Here is a 15,144-nt window from a genome sequence, read left to right as displayed (position 1 = left end):
ATGCACTCACACCTGCATCCTGTGCACTCACACCTGCATCCTGTGCACTCACAACTGCATCCTATACATTCACACCTGCATCCTATGCACTCACACCTGCATCCTGTGCACTCACACCTGCATCCTGTGCACTCACAACTGCATCCTATGCACTCACACCTGCATCCTGTGCACTCACACCTGCATCCTGTGCACTCACACCTGCATCCTGTGCATTCACACCTGCATCCTATGCACTCACACCTGCATCCTATGCACTCACACCTGCGTCCTCTGCACTCACACCTGTGTCCTGTGCACTCACACCTGTGTCCTGTGCACTCACACCTGCATCCAATGTACTCACACCTGTGTCCTATGCACTCACACCTATGTCCTACACATTCACACCTGCATCCTATGCACTCACACCTGCGTCCTATGCATTCACACCTGTATCCTACACACCCACACCTGCATCCTACACATTCACACATGTTTCCTATGTATTCACATCTGCATCCTATGCACTCACACTTGTGTCCGCGTTCATGAACATATACACACATATACCACATATTTTTTTAAAGGCTTGTAACATCATCATCTATTCTCAGACTCCTAATGTTTGATGCAATAATTTCTGGGCTTTTGTTGTTCATATTCTTTTTTTTTTTTTAAAGATTTATTTATTTATTTATTTATTTATTATATGTAAGTACACTGTAGCTATCCTCAGACACTCCAGAAGAGGGCGTCAGATCTTGTTACTGATGGTTGTGAACCACCATGTGGCTGCTGGGATTTGAACTCCAGACCTTCGGAAGAGCAGTCGGGTGCTCTTACCCACTGAGCCATCTCACCAGCCCCGTTCATATTCTTTAAACAAACAAATAAACAAGACAGCCTTTTCCTCTAAAACTTTTGTGTCATGGCTCATTCTGCCACTTTAATGCTACATTTGTATTTGTGAGAAATTAGTATATAAGATAGAGCTGTACATTTAAATACTGTTTTAAATATACCATAAATATATAATCAATCTAATTTTAAAACTACTTAACATTGTAAGTCCATCAATATGTTGGTTTTTTTTCTCAAGTCCATTTTCCTTTTGGAAAAAAAAAAAAAGAGAGAGAGAGAACTCCTGGGCATTCTTTTCATGGTTCCAGCATGATAATTTAATAATGGAAATTTGTAGCTCCATATTTCATTGTTCCAAAGGAAAAAAGAAAGGCACACTGGGGGCATTTGCTCCATATCTGCTAGAGAGCCTATGCACTGTCATGCCTAAATAGCAGTGACCCCTATCCTGAACACTACAGGACAAGCATCGTGCCATGACCTCCGCTTAGGAAAGAACTACCAACTCCTGTAATGAGTTAGAGGGAAGCGCACACTGTGCCATGGGCTAGAGGTCATGCCACGGGCTAGAGGTCACACCACAGGCTAGAGGTCACGCCATGGGCTAGAGGTCATGCCACAGGCTAGAGGTCACTACAGAAAACTGAACCATGCCATGCTTTTCCTTTGTTTCTTTTCGTGAAATTAGGATTTTATTCTGAAAAGAAAACTGCAGTGGCAGGGCCAATTCTCTCCAGGAGCTGCCATGCCAGCTTCACTGTGGCCCTGCTCTCTGCACTTCGTAAGCATGTGTGCTCAGTCCTGTTTCCTCTTCCCTCTTCCTCTCCAGGCTGATGTACCACACCCAGTGCTTCCACCTTTTCCCTGTACTCTGCCTCAGAGATGTTAACAACTTTCCTATACTTTTTGCTGGGTCTGCAGAAGGCGCGGGGCAGCTGGATTGTTGCTCTGATCTGTTCATTGTGTGTATGCAGCAGGAAAGAAACACAGTCCCTCCACCTCAATGGTTCCCTCATGGAAAAATGATACACTGTCTTCATGGAGCCCTATACATCTTCCTACTGACTTAAAATTACTTACTATCCTTAACACAATGTAAGCACTATGTAACTGGTTGTCCTACAGTATTGTTTAAGGGATGGTGAAAAGAAAAGACATGTGTATATGCCCAGAACAGATTGTAAGCAATACTTTTCACCTTCCTTTGACTCTCTGGGTTTGTGATCCCAGATATGGAAAGTGCTGTCACTGCCATTTGCCCCTTCTCTATGCAAAGTGCCCACTGTACCCCTTCAGATGCACTCTCTCATCTTCTGTCATAGTTTAGTTTTTTGAGACATGATCTCATGGAGCCCAGTCTGGCTTCTAACTCACTATGTAGCTGATGGTGACCTTGAACTTCACATCCCCCTGCATCTAGCTTCTGAGTGCTGAGTTACAGGTGTGTGCTGCCACAGCCAGTGGACTGCAGTGATAAAGACTTGAGGCTTTACACGAGTTAGCCAAGCACCGAGCTATGTCTCCAGCTCACTCCTCTCTCTCTCTCTCTCTCTCTCTCTCTCTCTCTCTCTCTCTCTCTCTCTCTCTCTCTCTCTCTCTCTCTCTCNCTCCTCTCTCTCTCTCTCTCTCTCTCTCTCTCTCTCTCTCTCTCTCTCTCTCTCTCTCTCTCTCTCTCTCTCACACACACACACAGAGAGAGAGAGAGAGGAGAGAGAGAGAGAGAGAGAGAGAGAGAGAGAGAGAGAGAGAGAGAGAGAGAGAGGGAGAGTTAGTTTTATTCAGTAACCCACCCTGGCCTCACACTGTGTACCCCAGACTAGCCTTGAGCTTGTAGCAATCCTCCTGCTTCAGCCTTCCCAGTGCTGGCAATACAGGCATGGGCTCCTATGCGCCGCTTCTCCTGCCACCTTCACTGATGCGCCTGCTCTGGAAGGTCGGAAGCTTTATCTCTGTTCACCTCAGAGAAGCAGCTAGAAGCAGATGCTTTGGTGATTTCTCCAGGGTCGTGCAAAGCATGAACAAGGCTGAGCCTGTCCTAGGTCCTCAGGTTCCGGACATGTCAGTTCTTTCTCTTCACACTAAATATACCCTATATGTGGAACTTTGCCAGACATATGAAGTTTTGAAGATGGTCTTGAAGATAATGCGATTCATTACAATTTGGGGATGGAAATATGTTTCAACTGTATTCACACTTTCTAGTCACACTAGTCTGGGGTCTAACTTTCAGGAGGTGGTGGTTCTGGTAATGAGTTACAAAAGCAATCCCGAGATTCTTATAGTGTGGGAAATCAGACTACACAAGCTCAGGGTGGGCTGGAGACATTGTCGGCAGCTAAGAGAGCAGTCTGCTCTTGCAGATCAACCTAAGATGAGTTCCTAACACCCACGCCACCTGTAACTTCAGCTCCAGGTCTCAGCTCCTGTGTAGGGCATGCCCTGCAAAAACAGCATTCTGTATTCCAGTCTCTTATGTCAGACATCCTGACAGACATTCATAGCATGCAAACTATAACCACGGCCTCATAGGCCAGGACTTGAGCTCTGTGATGGAAATCTGTGCTTGACGTGGGCGTGTGACTTCAGGAACGGCACCGTTCTATTGGACTCTTCCCGTCTTCACAGGCATAATACTCACATGCATGCTTACAAACACACACACACACACACACACACACACACACACACACACACAATTAAAAATAAAAATAAAATCTTAACAAATAAAACAGGCTGTATGTATTTGCAGGAGCCCACGTAAGTGGTACTTTTTTACATGAAATTTGGATGCTAAGAAAATTTTTGGTAACTACTTCCACATTATCTTCCCTATGGTTGAGCCTGACAGAAACTATCCTATAAGTAGACAGTGAGTGCACGAATCATCAAATCTGAAGTACTCCGGTGCTTGTTGGCCTCTTTAAAACCCTGTGTTACAATCAGTGCAGAGGGGTTTGTTTTTGCTGTGGTTGTTTCTCTGGCTCAAGCTCATTCTGTTATTTATTTAATGCCAATAGAAAGCAGGGCTGCAGACAATGACCACAGGAGGCTTCTTTGAGTTTGCTGATGCTGTTTGAGAATTTCACCGTAGGATTAAGGAACGATGCCTGACAAAGCGATGATTTTCACAAGAGTCATTGCGAGTCCAGTAGAACCGTGCCGTTCCTGAAGTCACACGCCCACGTCAAACACAGATTTCCATCACAGAGCTCAGGTCCTGGCCCACCAGGCTTTGACTGTCCGTCAGGATGTCTGAAATAAGGGAGTCCGAACACTGCTTTCTCTGGGCCTGCCATACATACACGATATAGAGGTTAGGTGTGTCCAGGTGTTGTGTGTGGTTAGGCGTATGTTTGTGAGCGTGCGATTAGAGGTGTGTGTGTGTGTGTGTGTGTGTGTGTGTGTGTACACGCAAACGCATGAGTTGTTAGAGGTGGTTAGAGGTGTGTGAGAGAGGGGCAGGAAGGAGGGAGGGAGACAATGAAGGAAGGAGATACCGAGAAACAGACTGATTTATGCATCTGAGTAGAAACTGCTGGAAAGGTTCTAATGTATTAGATTCTTTCCCACTCGTATTGTGCACTATAAATTAAAATATAAAATAACGCAAGTATGTTTTCCCTGCACACGTCTCTCTGGAGCTGTCCTGGGGAAGCCGGCCTCTTTTCCACAGTGAAAGAGCTGATAGAGTCCAACTTGAAAGTGAGCTTCCGAGACAGGGGCATGCATTCTTTACCGATAAAGTCATTAAAACTTTCCATTCAAACTTCGGCGCATTTGTTTGAGGCAGTGCCCCCAGGGCTCCTGTTTGAACAGCGCACAGCCAGGTTAGACTGCAGAGAGATTTTTTCATTATCTTCTCTGGGAAGATGCCTCAAGTGAAATCCCTTGAAGGAGTCTCCTTCCCCCAAACCAATGCTGGGTAGGGGAGGTGACCGATTGAGGGCCTGGGAGGCAGGGAGATGCAATGTAGAGATAAACCGGCTGACATGCCTGGGAAATCTCTGTGGGCCAGATATGGGCAAGGGAGGAACTAGAAACAGTCCCAGAGGGCTGCTGCTTGCCAGAATGTTTCAGTTAGATTTAGCAAAATCTGTGAAAGGAAATAATAAACACCTTTTTCCTGTCCCCCTATTGTTAGGAATGGGCCCCCAGGCCTCTCTCATGGTGACTGCTACTCCATCCTGAGCTACATAGCCACTGTTGTTGATTGGCTGATTGGTTGGTTTGGGTTTTAGGCAGCATTTCACTGAAATATAAATATTTGATCAAGAGAGTTTTGAGTAGGTTTCTTTAGAGATTATATTTGGTTTAATTTACCGTATTCAAGTAGAGTTTAGAATAAAGAACAAAGTCTTGAGTACAAATATATCTTAGGTGTACTTGTGCAACACCCAGATTAACCTAGGATTTTCTAGCTCTCACCTCTGTTCCCAGAGAATGGCCTCCTGAGACCGCCAGCCTTCTGACCTCCGTCTCTACAGAGGCATCCTGCTTTGTCCACCTGTTGCTTCTTGGGGACAGACACACAGTGTGTACTCTTGTGTCTGATGGCCATCTTTCCCATCCAGAAGGCTCATCCTTCCCTCCTTTTCTCTCATTATGTGGTTTTTCTTTTCTTTTTCTTTGTATCTTGATGCCAGCTAGGAAGGCAGAAATGCTGTTGAGGAGAACAAGGAGAAAGGCTGTGTGCTAGTGCCCTGCACACTCCTAGGTTCAATTTTAAAAACTCCCCTGCCTTGGAAGATATTGAGTTCCAGGTTCCCACTGGGCTACATGTTAGGGCCTATCCTCAAAAGCAAAAGACAAAAGGCAACCAAGCAAAGCCAAGCCAAAGCACAATACAGAATAGCAGCCAGCACGGAGCATGTGCGCCCTTCTCTGCCTGCCATCGAAACTACGTTTGTCACGAGTTGCTCTTCCAATGTAGTAAGAAAAAGTCAAGTCCACGATATTCTATCACCCAAGATGATAGCCAATGCCCACAGATGCTATTTAAAATACAATTCAAATGAATTCAAATGCATTACAATTAAAACTTCAGAAGCTGGACCGGGTGATTCAAACCTGTAATCCCAGCACTCAGGAGTCTGAGGCTGGGAGATCAGTTCAATCCCAGATGTTGCTATGTAATAAGTTCAAGGTCATTGTGAGCTACATGAGATCAAGTCTCTATAACAACCAATAAATAATTATCCATTTCTTCCACGTTACGGGGAAAAACCTCAGATGCTGTGCTGTGGCAATCAAGTTCCACAGTGAGCAAAAAATATTTCCATGGCTACAAACAGTTCCTCAAGTCCAGAGAGCAAGCTGTTAGCTCCCTGCCTCTTCCTTGGGCCCATTTCCAGGCATAAGGATGTTTTATTGAGACTTTTTTGAGGGGTGAGACACATCAGTGGTTGAAACCTCTGGTGTCCTGAACTTACTCTTTAGGACTAAACCCTGCCCTCACCCCATGCCCACCTGAAGACATGCTGGTTTCATTTTAAATTTAGCAATAGCCACCCATTTGTGATTTACAATGTAAATGGTAGAAACCTGGAGAAGTCTGGAATCCTTAACCAATCAGTTATGCTTTGAATTTTTCCCTCTTCTATGTAGACCTGGCAGTGTTAGTGCTGTGCTGAATGAGGTCACAGTCTAACTACAGCATTAACCCTGCAAATCTGTTCATTTCCGCCCAAGCACCCTCAGGCAGGATATAGAATGTGTCCAATTGAAAAGCTATTATAGACTCTGCAGTGCTGTGATAGTCTGAATTGTAACAGGTGTGAGTGTGTGCGTACATGTGTGAGAGTGTGTGTGCCAGTGTGTGGCTGTGAGTGTGTGGTCAGGGAATCACTTTTTCATAGGAAGCCACATAATAGGTATCCCTTAAAAGTGGTTTCTTTTTGCTTTGTGAGGAGTGTGGGTGTGATGTGTATGTGGGGGGTTATGATACCTGCACATGTGTGTGAGTCTGTGAATGTGTGCATATACAAGTCACCACATGCATGTGGAAATCAGAGGGCAACCTTCAGCCTTCTTTGAGGCAGGGTCCCTCTGCTGGCTAGGTTTATGTCAGCTGGACACAGGGTATAGGAGTAGGAGAAGAAAGATCCTTAACTGAGAAGATTGGGCTGCAGGCAAGCCTACAAGGCATTTTCTTAACTAGAAATTAGTTGGGAAGGTCCAGCCCTTGCGGGTGGGGCCCCTTGAGCTGGTGGCCCTGGGTTCTTTCTCCACAGCCTCCATCAGTTCCTGCTCTCAGGTTCCTGCTGGGATTTCCTTTACTGTGCTCCACAATGTGGAGATATAAAGCAAATAAATACTGTTCTCCTCAGCCTGCTTCGGTCATGGTGCTGCATCATAGCAGTAGTAACATTAAGACAGAAATTAGGACCAGGATAGTGGGGTTCTGCTGCGACAGATGTGGCTGTGTTTTGGGGAGGGTTGTGGAAGGACTTTGGGTCTTTGGGCTAGAAGAGCCATTGGGTGTTGAGAGCTCAGAGAGCTGTTATGAAGGATCTTGGAAGACAAGAATGTTGAGATCACTGTAGACAATGGAGGTCTGGCTTGTGAAGGTTGAGAGGGAAGCAAGGACTCTACCAGGCCATTTGTGTGAAGACTCTGCGATTATCTGTTCAGTTGGAGCTAAAGAATCGGCTATGATTAACACAAGACCAGAACCACTGTAGTAAAACCTTTGCTTTTCTGGGACAATGGGTGCTGGTCAACTAGGACTGAAGAGTCAGCTGTGATTAAGAAGACACTGGCATCATTGCCGTGAAGTATTCTGGGAAGTGTTTCCTCGGGGTCACACACAGATGCTGCGTTCCAGAGGTGGGTGAGGTTGTACCTCCTGTAGGCAGCTGAACTTGGTAGTGAGAGAGTCACCCAGGTGGAACTGGATTTGAAGGCATGAAGGAGTCATGGAGAATAGCTGAGGCCTGGCACTGTGTGGCAGGGTGAGGTCCCTGGGGAGAGCCTAGGAGAGGCTATCGGTGAAAGTGGAGCCCAGTGGCAGCAAGCGACCCCAGCATTGTAGAGATACCGTGGGACGCCCACCACCACCACTGGCAGCAGCAGCAGCAGCGGAGCACATGCAGCAGCAGCAGCAGCGGCAGCAGCGGCAGCAGCGGCAGCAGCGGCAGCAGCGGCAGCAGCGGCAGCAGCGGCAGCAGCGGCAGCAGCGGCAGCAGCAGAGCACGTGCAGCCAGCCAGAGCCCAGAACAGGCTGTAGGTACTGCAGAGGGTAGAGCCGGAGAGGTGGCCCAAGCCTTAGAGGAGTTTAGAAGATCGGGAGTGGATCCCAAGCATGGGACATTGAATTATTTACACAGCTGGAATGTGATTTTCGCTTTAACTGTGATGGTGCCCTGGTTCTTCCCTCTTGAAATAAAAAATATTTAACTTCTTAAAATTTATTTTTATTTTACAAAGACCCACAATTAAAAAGCTTGGATTTTTAAAAGAGAGTGAATTTTTTTTAAGTGTTTGAATATGTATGGTTTATGGAACTTTTTAAGTTTGAAAATGTTGTGAATATTAATGTGCAATCTTGGAGATGAACGGAGATGAACAGGAACAGGAGAGGTTGTGGCTTAACAGTGATGTGTGAGGGTGTTAAGTTAACAAGGGATCAGCTGGGGCGGTGGTGGCGCACACCTTTAATCCCAGCACTTGGGAGGCAGAGGCAGGTGGATTTCTGAGTTCGAGGCCAGCCTGGTCTACAGAGTGAGTTCCAGGACAGCCAGGGCTAAACAGAGAAACCCTGCCCTGCAAAACAAAACAAAACAAAAAGTTAACAAGGGATCAGTTGTGTTGTATAGTTTTATGTCATCTTGATACTAGCTAAAGTCATTTGAGAGGAGGAACCCTCAGCTGAGAAAATGCCTCCATTAGATTGGGCTGTAGGCAAGGCTGTAGAGCATTTTTTTTTTCTAATTAGTAATTGATGGGGGTGGGTGCTCTGCACTTTATGGACTGGTGGGTCTGTGTCCTATAAGACAGCAGGCTGAGAAAGCCATGGAGAGCAAGCCCATAAGCAGCACTCTTCCATAGCCTCTATCAGTGCCTAACTTCAGGTTCCTGCCCTGTGTGAGTTCCTGTCCTGACTTCCTTCAGTGATGGACTATGTATAAGCGGAATAAACCTTTTTCCTTTCCAACTTGCTTTTGGTCAAGGTGTTTCATTGCAGCAATAGTAATACTATTATTTGTTGATTGGTTCATACACTAGGCTAGCTCGCTCGTAATCTCCCTAGCCGTCTCCTGCTTCTCTTCAGTGGGCATTAGGAACATGGGATTACAGAATCATGCTACCAGGCCAGGCCATGTATGAACTCTAATGGCATTCCTCATCCTTATACAGCTAGTGGTTTATTTCTACAGCTCCATGGGCCTTGATCACTTTTAAGGATAAAGTATGTTTTCTGTCTCCCAGAACTGCAATTGCTACTTCTGGCACTTTTTAACCTTAATATGTTCTGCCATCTGCAATTTTGTTTAGTTTTCTTTCCTCTGCCTAATAAGTCTTTCAGCTCCTTTTCCTTCTGTGTTCCAAGCACCCTTTTGTGTTCTTAATTTCTATTTTGCATTATTTAAAAATACAGTAAAGACTATTCCAGTGAGTACCCATGAATTTGCCACCTGATTTAGGAGCTGAAAATGAACTCTCTCCAAGTGACAGTTTCTGGGCTCTGTTTCATGGACCATGCAGAAGGGCACCACACAGATGGTAAACATTTGGTAAAAGGCACCACCATCCCCCTGTTCAGAGTGGCTGCCTGGGGAAGCAGGCCCGGTCGAAGTCTGCTTGGACTTGTGCTTAGCATATCACTAAGAGGTCTACCAGTTGAGCGCCAGGTAGTTCCTTAAGCTGTTCCAGAATCAAAAAAACCTATGACCTTTTACAAATCTATATTTTATCATGTTGCACTTTGAGTTTAAGACTAAGCAGCTTCCTTCTGTAATCTCCATCAGCCACTTTTTCAGAATCCTCTTGTATGTCCAGCACTATTTTTGGCATCCATTGTGAATGTGTTTGCAAACAGTCTCTGGCTACATTACAGACTTGAGGGTATGTGTGTGGTCAGTCTTACAGAATGCTCTTTTAGTTTTGTCCTCAGTTGATCACCAATTAGGTCATCAAATTGATGACTCTAAATAGCTGGCCCTTGTGGAGTGCCAGAATCTTGATGTAACTTGCCTGTGATTGGGAGTCACTCAGTGTCTAAGCAGCTATGCTCTATCCCAGGATAACTGGCCTCCTCTCTGTTCTTGTGCAGCCACATGCTGCCCTCATCCTGGTCTGCTTGCTTATGTCACACTTTCTGCTGCTGTGACTACACATTGTGGTGACAGCATCTGCCTCACCCTCACCTTGGTAACCCGATCTCTTCAGAAGTCAGGAACACAGCAAAGAAGCTTGTCTGTGATCCACACACACATATGTAACACTTGAGGGTTCTGTTGTTTGAAGCATCCCAAAGGAAGAGAACTGGGGATCTGATTGTTTTGATTTTTTTTTAAAAAAAATCTATTGACTGATAAACCCATGGTGCCTCTTTGAGCAGCTGACAGAACTGTACAATGTTCTCTTTAGTGATTCACAAAATAGAACTGTAGGAAACCATCTTACAGAACACACATGGTGAAAGATCTGCCCCAGTTCCTTATGCATAACAATGAGAACGTTTTCAAAGACAAGTATAAACCACACATATCTTATTTGGGTGTGTATTGTCTTAAGCACTGATTATCTTTTCATTTGAGATGAATAGGATTTCTCCACAAGCCCCTTGTTATTTGTATACTGTGAAAATTCATTTGAAAATTCATTTGTATACTGAGCCCTGAGAGTCATCAGGCCTGGACCCTGAGCACATGAAGTTTGCAGGGTTTGTTTTGCTAATAAATTGTTACGGCAAAAGTGAGAGAACCTGCTATTGTTCAGATTTTATTGCAATTGATCACCATTGGCATTCGCTCACTTCTTATGATCTGTTTCCAGTTATAGTAACCACAGAAACCATATCTAAATGTGCTTCTCTCTCTGTAGGACAGTCGGCCCAATATGTCAAGACCTCTGATCACTAGATCCCCTGCATCGCCACTGAACAACCAAGGCATTCCAACTCCAGCGCAGCTCACCAAATCCAATGCACCCGTCCACATCGATGTGGGCGGCCACATGTACACCAGCAGCCTGGCCACTCTCACCAAATACCCCGAATCCAGGTAATTGCAAAAGTGATGCCATTCTCAGAAGTGCATGTATGGGACGATCAGAAGACCAGTGTGGACTGGCCACTGCCAAGTGTAGGACATGACCTACAGAATCTGCTCAGGGCCATGGATGCCTGGCTTCCACAAGGGGGGACATGGAGTACATGTAAAAATGTCATGTTCTGAGCACCGGGCATTATATGCCTGCAATTCCATTATTCAGAAACCCAAGGGAGAAGGATCATGAATTCAAGGCAAGCCGGGGCTACACGATGAGTTCAAGACTAGCCAGGACTATAGAGAGACCCAATCTAAAAATTATAAATGATGCAAGCAGGGTGAACTACTACTACTACTACTACTACTAATAATAATAATAATAATAATAATAACAACAATAATAATAAGTACCTAAGGCCTCAGTTCAAACTCATGGTGGAAGGAGAGAATCCAGAGGGTTGTTCTCTGAGTTCCATGTGTATACCATGGCATGTATGGACTGGCACACACACACACACACACACACACACACACACACACACAGAGACAGAGACAGAGACAGAGACAGAGACAGACAGAGGGGCAGGATGGAGAGAGAGAGAAAAAAAATAATGTTTGTAGCCTAAATAGAAAAGATTGAATAAAAATCATAGCTACTGTAAAAATGTTATGGAGACTGGTATATTAGTTTTTCAGATCTCTCTTGGCTACCTAGTATTATATAAAATAATTGGTAATTGGGATGAAAAGGGTAGGAAAATGTTTCTCTTGATTACCAGATTTAATTTCCATGATAAAAATGAAATGACTAAAATGTAGGTTTATATGCTATCCACAAAGGATTGCAATGATGTAATCCTGACAGTCAGCTGTTAGGGCAGGCGTGACTTAAAAACACTAAGGTGACACCGGGTCACATGGTCACAGTGGCTAAAGGTTTCAAGAATATGACTCTATAATTCTTGTTCTTTTAAAATAGTTCCAACCTTCTGTTAATACTAACATCAACTACAGAAAGTTGTGCAGGACCTTCAGATGAGGAGTTAAATCCAGGGTCAAGTACAGAATATATACAAAGGTCTAAATCCCGTCCTGAGGTGTACGGCAAGTCAGTGGCCTGGTCAGGTGACCTTTTGCTTTGGTTTGCTTTCTAAACTTCTTATATAAGGGAGACGTCAATGCAGCTTGAGGGCCTTAAGTCCAAACTACATAGAACAGAAGTATTTCTGATTTAGTACATATTCAAATTTTAGAATATTTGTCTATATCTAATGAGCTATATGGGGAAAAGGGACCGATGTTTCAATGTGAAATTTATTTGTGTTTCATATATATAATTTACACACATGTCCTGAATATCATTTTGTATCATATTTTTTAATAGTTCTATGGGTGAAACAAACTTACATGATGTGGAATTTTCCGTGTAGGGGTATTATGTTTTTACTCAGAAGGTCTTGGGGGCTGTGGGGATAACTAAGTTGGTAAGGTGCTGACCACAAAAACATGAGCCCAGACCCCAGAAGTCACGTAACACAGCTGGTATTCCTATGATCCCAGTTATCCACTTAGTATTTATTCTCACCTTGACCCAGTCACCTGGAAAGAGAGAACTTTGGTTGCAGAATTGCCTAGATCAAATTGTCATGCTTGTGAGGAACTGTCTTGAGTATAATCTGTATAAGAAAGTCCAGCCCACTGTGGCTGTTACCATCCCTAGGCAGGTATTCTGGGTGGTGTAAGACGGTAGCTAAGCATCAGTCAGCTGGCAGAGAGCAGCCTTCTACAGTATCTGTTTAAGGCTCAAGTTTGAGCTCTGCCTTGACTTCCCTCAACATTTTGTCGTGTTGCTCCTTGTCAGAGTGTCTTATCACAGCAACAGAATGGAACTGGAACACTAGCACTATGGAGGCAGAGATAGGTGGACCCTTGGGACTCACTGGCCAACCAGCTCATCAGGCAAGCTCTGGGCCAATGAGGGACCCTGTCTCCAAAACCAGCTCCTGAGGGATTGCACCCAAGGTTGACTTTCAGCCTCCTTACTCACGTGCATCTTTTGAAGACCCACAAACATACATGAACATATAGGTGTACACACTCGAGTAGATGCACATGCCAAGGTACTGGACTTTGGAACATGTGGACATGGGTTTTTGGACCACTAGCCTATGCCTTAAGCAGCTGGCTTTCTTCTATGTTGCTCAGTGGAGGTGCATGGGCATTGCCAGAGTCTAATGTTCTGTGAGGTTCAAGCCTTTGGATAGCTCCTGGGTTGTAGAACTCTGGATCCACTTGGCCTTTGGGTAGTTGTAGAAGACAAAGGGTTAACCACTCTCTCAGTCTGCTGATGTCCCATGGAATTTTCTACTCACCTCCTGTGGGTACTGCATAGTTTAGGAATGGACCTCAATTAATTTGGAGACTTCCTGAGTCTAACTTTCTATGAATATTCCTCCAGTCCATGATTTTGATTCTCATTATTCATATCCTGAAATGTGGATCAAATCCCATAGATTTCTTTACTCTTTCTCCCTGCTTGGTTTCTTACAGTAGCCAGCTGCCCCATGCAGCTTTGAGCACCCAAAGAAAGGACAGTCCAAACTGACACCTTCCCCCTCTTGGTGTATATTACACACTAAACTATAAGACAGAAAACCAAAAAACTATGTAAAAATGATTTTTATATTGCTTTCTTTTCATGTTGGAATGATAATATTTTAAGTTAAACAGAAATATATTTCAGACAAATTTTTCTAATTTGTATTTTTCCCATGTGGCTGTTAGAAAATGTAAAATTGCTTATGCACCTTCTTTCGTATATGAAAGCACTAAACTAGCAATATATGCTTTTATGGATGAAAAACCTGCACTTTCCCATCCTAATATTTTCATCCATCAAAAAATTGAATTCTTTCTCATCAACATAACTTAAAAAGGCAGACTCATTGGCTGTTTTCCTCAGTCTTGTCATTTCCAGTCACCATTCGCCCACAGCATCACAGCAGCAGCAACAGTTTTTTTCTTTTGATATTTCAAAGGTCAAACATGGGCCATTGTACGTGGCAGGCACATATCCTATCCCTGAGTCTCACCTCCAGCCCGAGCAAAAGTAATTTGCTTCGTCACTATCTGTGTTTACTGTAGGCTCTGCCATCTGCTTGGCAGTTATTTGATGGGTTGGTAGGATTCGATGGCTGAATGCCTGCCTTCTCTCATATAAAACAGGCACAAATCCGTCATTTTATAGGGCTGTTCATTGCACATGATTATAGGAAGGCCTCATAGTCCTTTGTTTAATGCACAGTGATCAGCCACTCAGCAATTGGCTTCTCTCACACTGTCTTCCAGATTCTCAGAACTTCCTTTCCACAGCTAGGACACAGCCTGACATGATACTGGCATCTCCTTCCTTGTCTCTGGTATCATGAACTCTCGTGTATGCCCCGCTTTACCTCCCTCCTTCTCAACCAGATAGAGCATTAAGCTGCCAAGTTTCAAAGAAACTTCTGATTCCATGGCTTTATACCTAAAGCAAACCGTGCTGGTCGGATAACGCTGGCTTAGTGTTCTTAGTGTTCAATTGGCTGCACGTGTCGCTCTGCTCCTCCTTGATTCCTGTGACACTTTTCTAAGTAATTAAATATTCATCTCAAAGAAACTTCAGAAAGGGACCAACCCTCAGATTTTAGCAGTCAAAGACACTTAGAAGGATACACGTTTGTGGTTTTTCCCATAGGTGTTCAAGTGTCCCTTCCAAGTTCTGTGACTATCTACAATCTAGTCAACCGTCTGTTAATAAGCTCAGACAGGCCAATTGCATTACCTATGAACACATCCCCTAGATTCTGGGGTGCTTTGAACCCTTGCCTCCCTGAAGGACTGCCCCTTCTGTACTCTCTCAGAGCTCCTGGTTCTTCTCTAGTTGCTTCTGGCGCCGTGGCCCTGAGGGAAGAGGGGCTTCCAGGATTACAGCAAAGACCTCTAGATAAAGAAATTCTGATTTGTAATTAACAAATGACCTTAAAAGATGTGAGGTGGAAGTTGTGAGGGGGTGCATAGTTTGGGGTACAACACTTGTGAGGGATCTGAC

At 44.4% G+C, this 15,144-nt stretch overlaps 1 protein-coding gene across 3 annotated transcripts in view; it reads left to right on the top strand.

The window, feature by feature from the left end:
* Positions 1-15,144, top strand: part of Kctd1 (potassium channel tetramerization domain containing 1) — a 188,252-nt gene that overhangs the window by 136,228 nt on the left and 36,880 nt on the right. For all 3 annotated transcript variants that reach the window (XM_021214357.2, XM_021214358.2, XM_021214356.2), the window contains exon 2: positions 10,888-11,066. In XM_021214357.2, the coding sequence (XP_021070016.1) occupies positions 10,888-11,066 (179 nt within the window). The remainder of the gene's footprint in view (positions 1-10,887; positions 11,067-15,144) is intronic.

This window comes from Mus pahari, chromosome 15 (genome assembly GCF_900095145.1).
Source record: "Mus pahari chromosome 15, PAHARI_EIJ_v1.1, whole genome shotgun sequence".
Lineage (NCBI taxonomy): Eukaryota > Metazoa > Chordata > Mammalia > Rodentia > Muridae > Mus > Mus pahari.
This window is presented reverse-complemented; position numbering and strand designations above follow the sequence as displayed.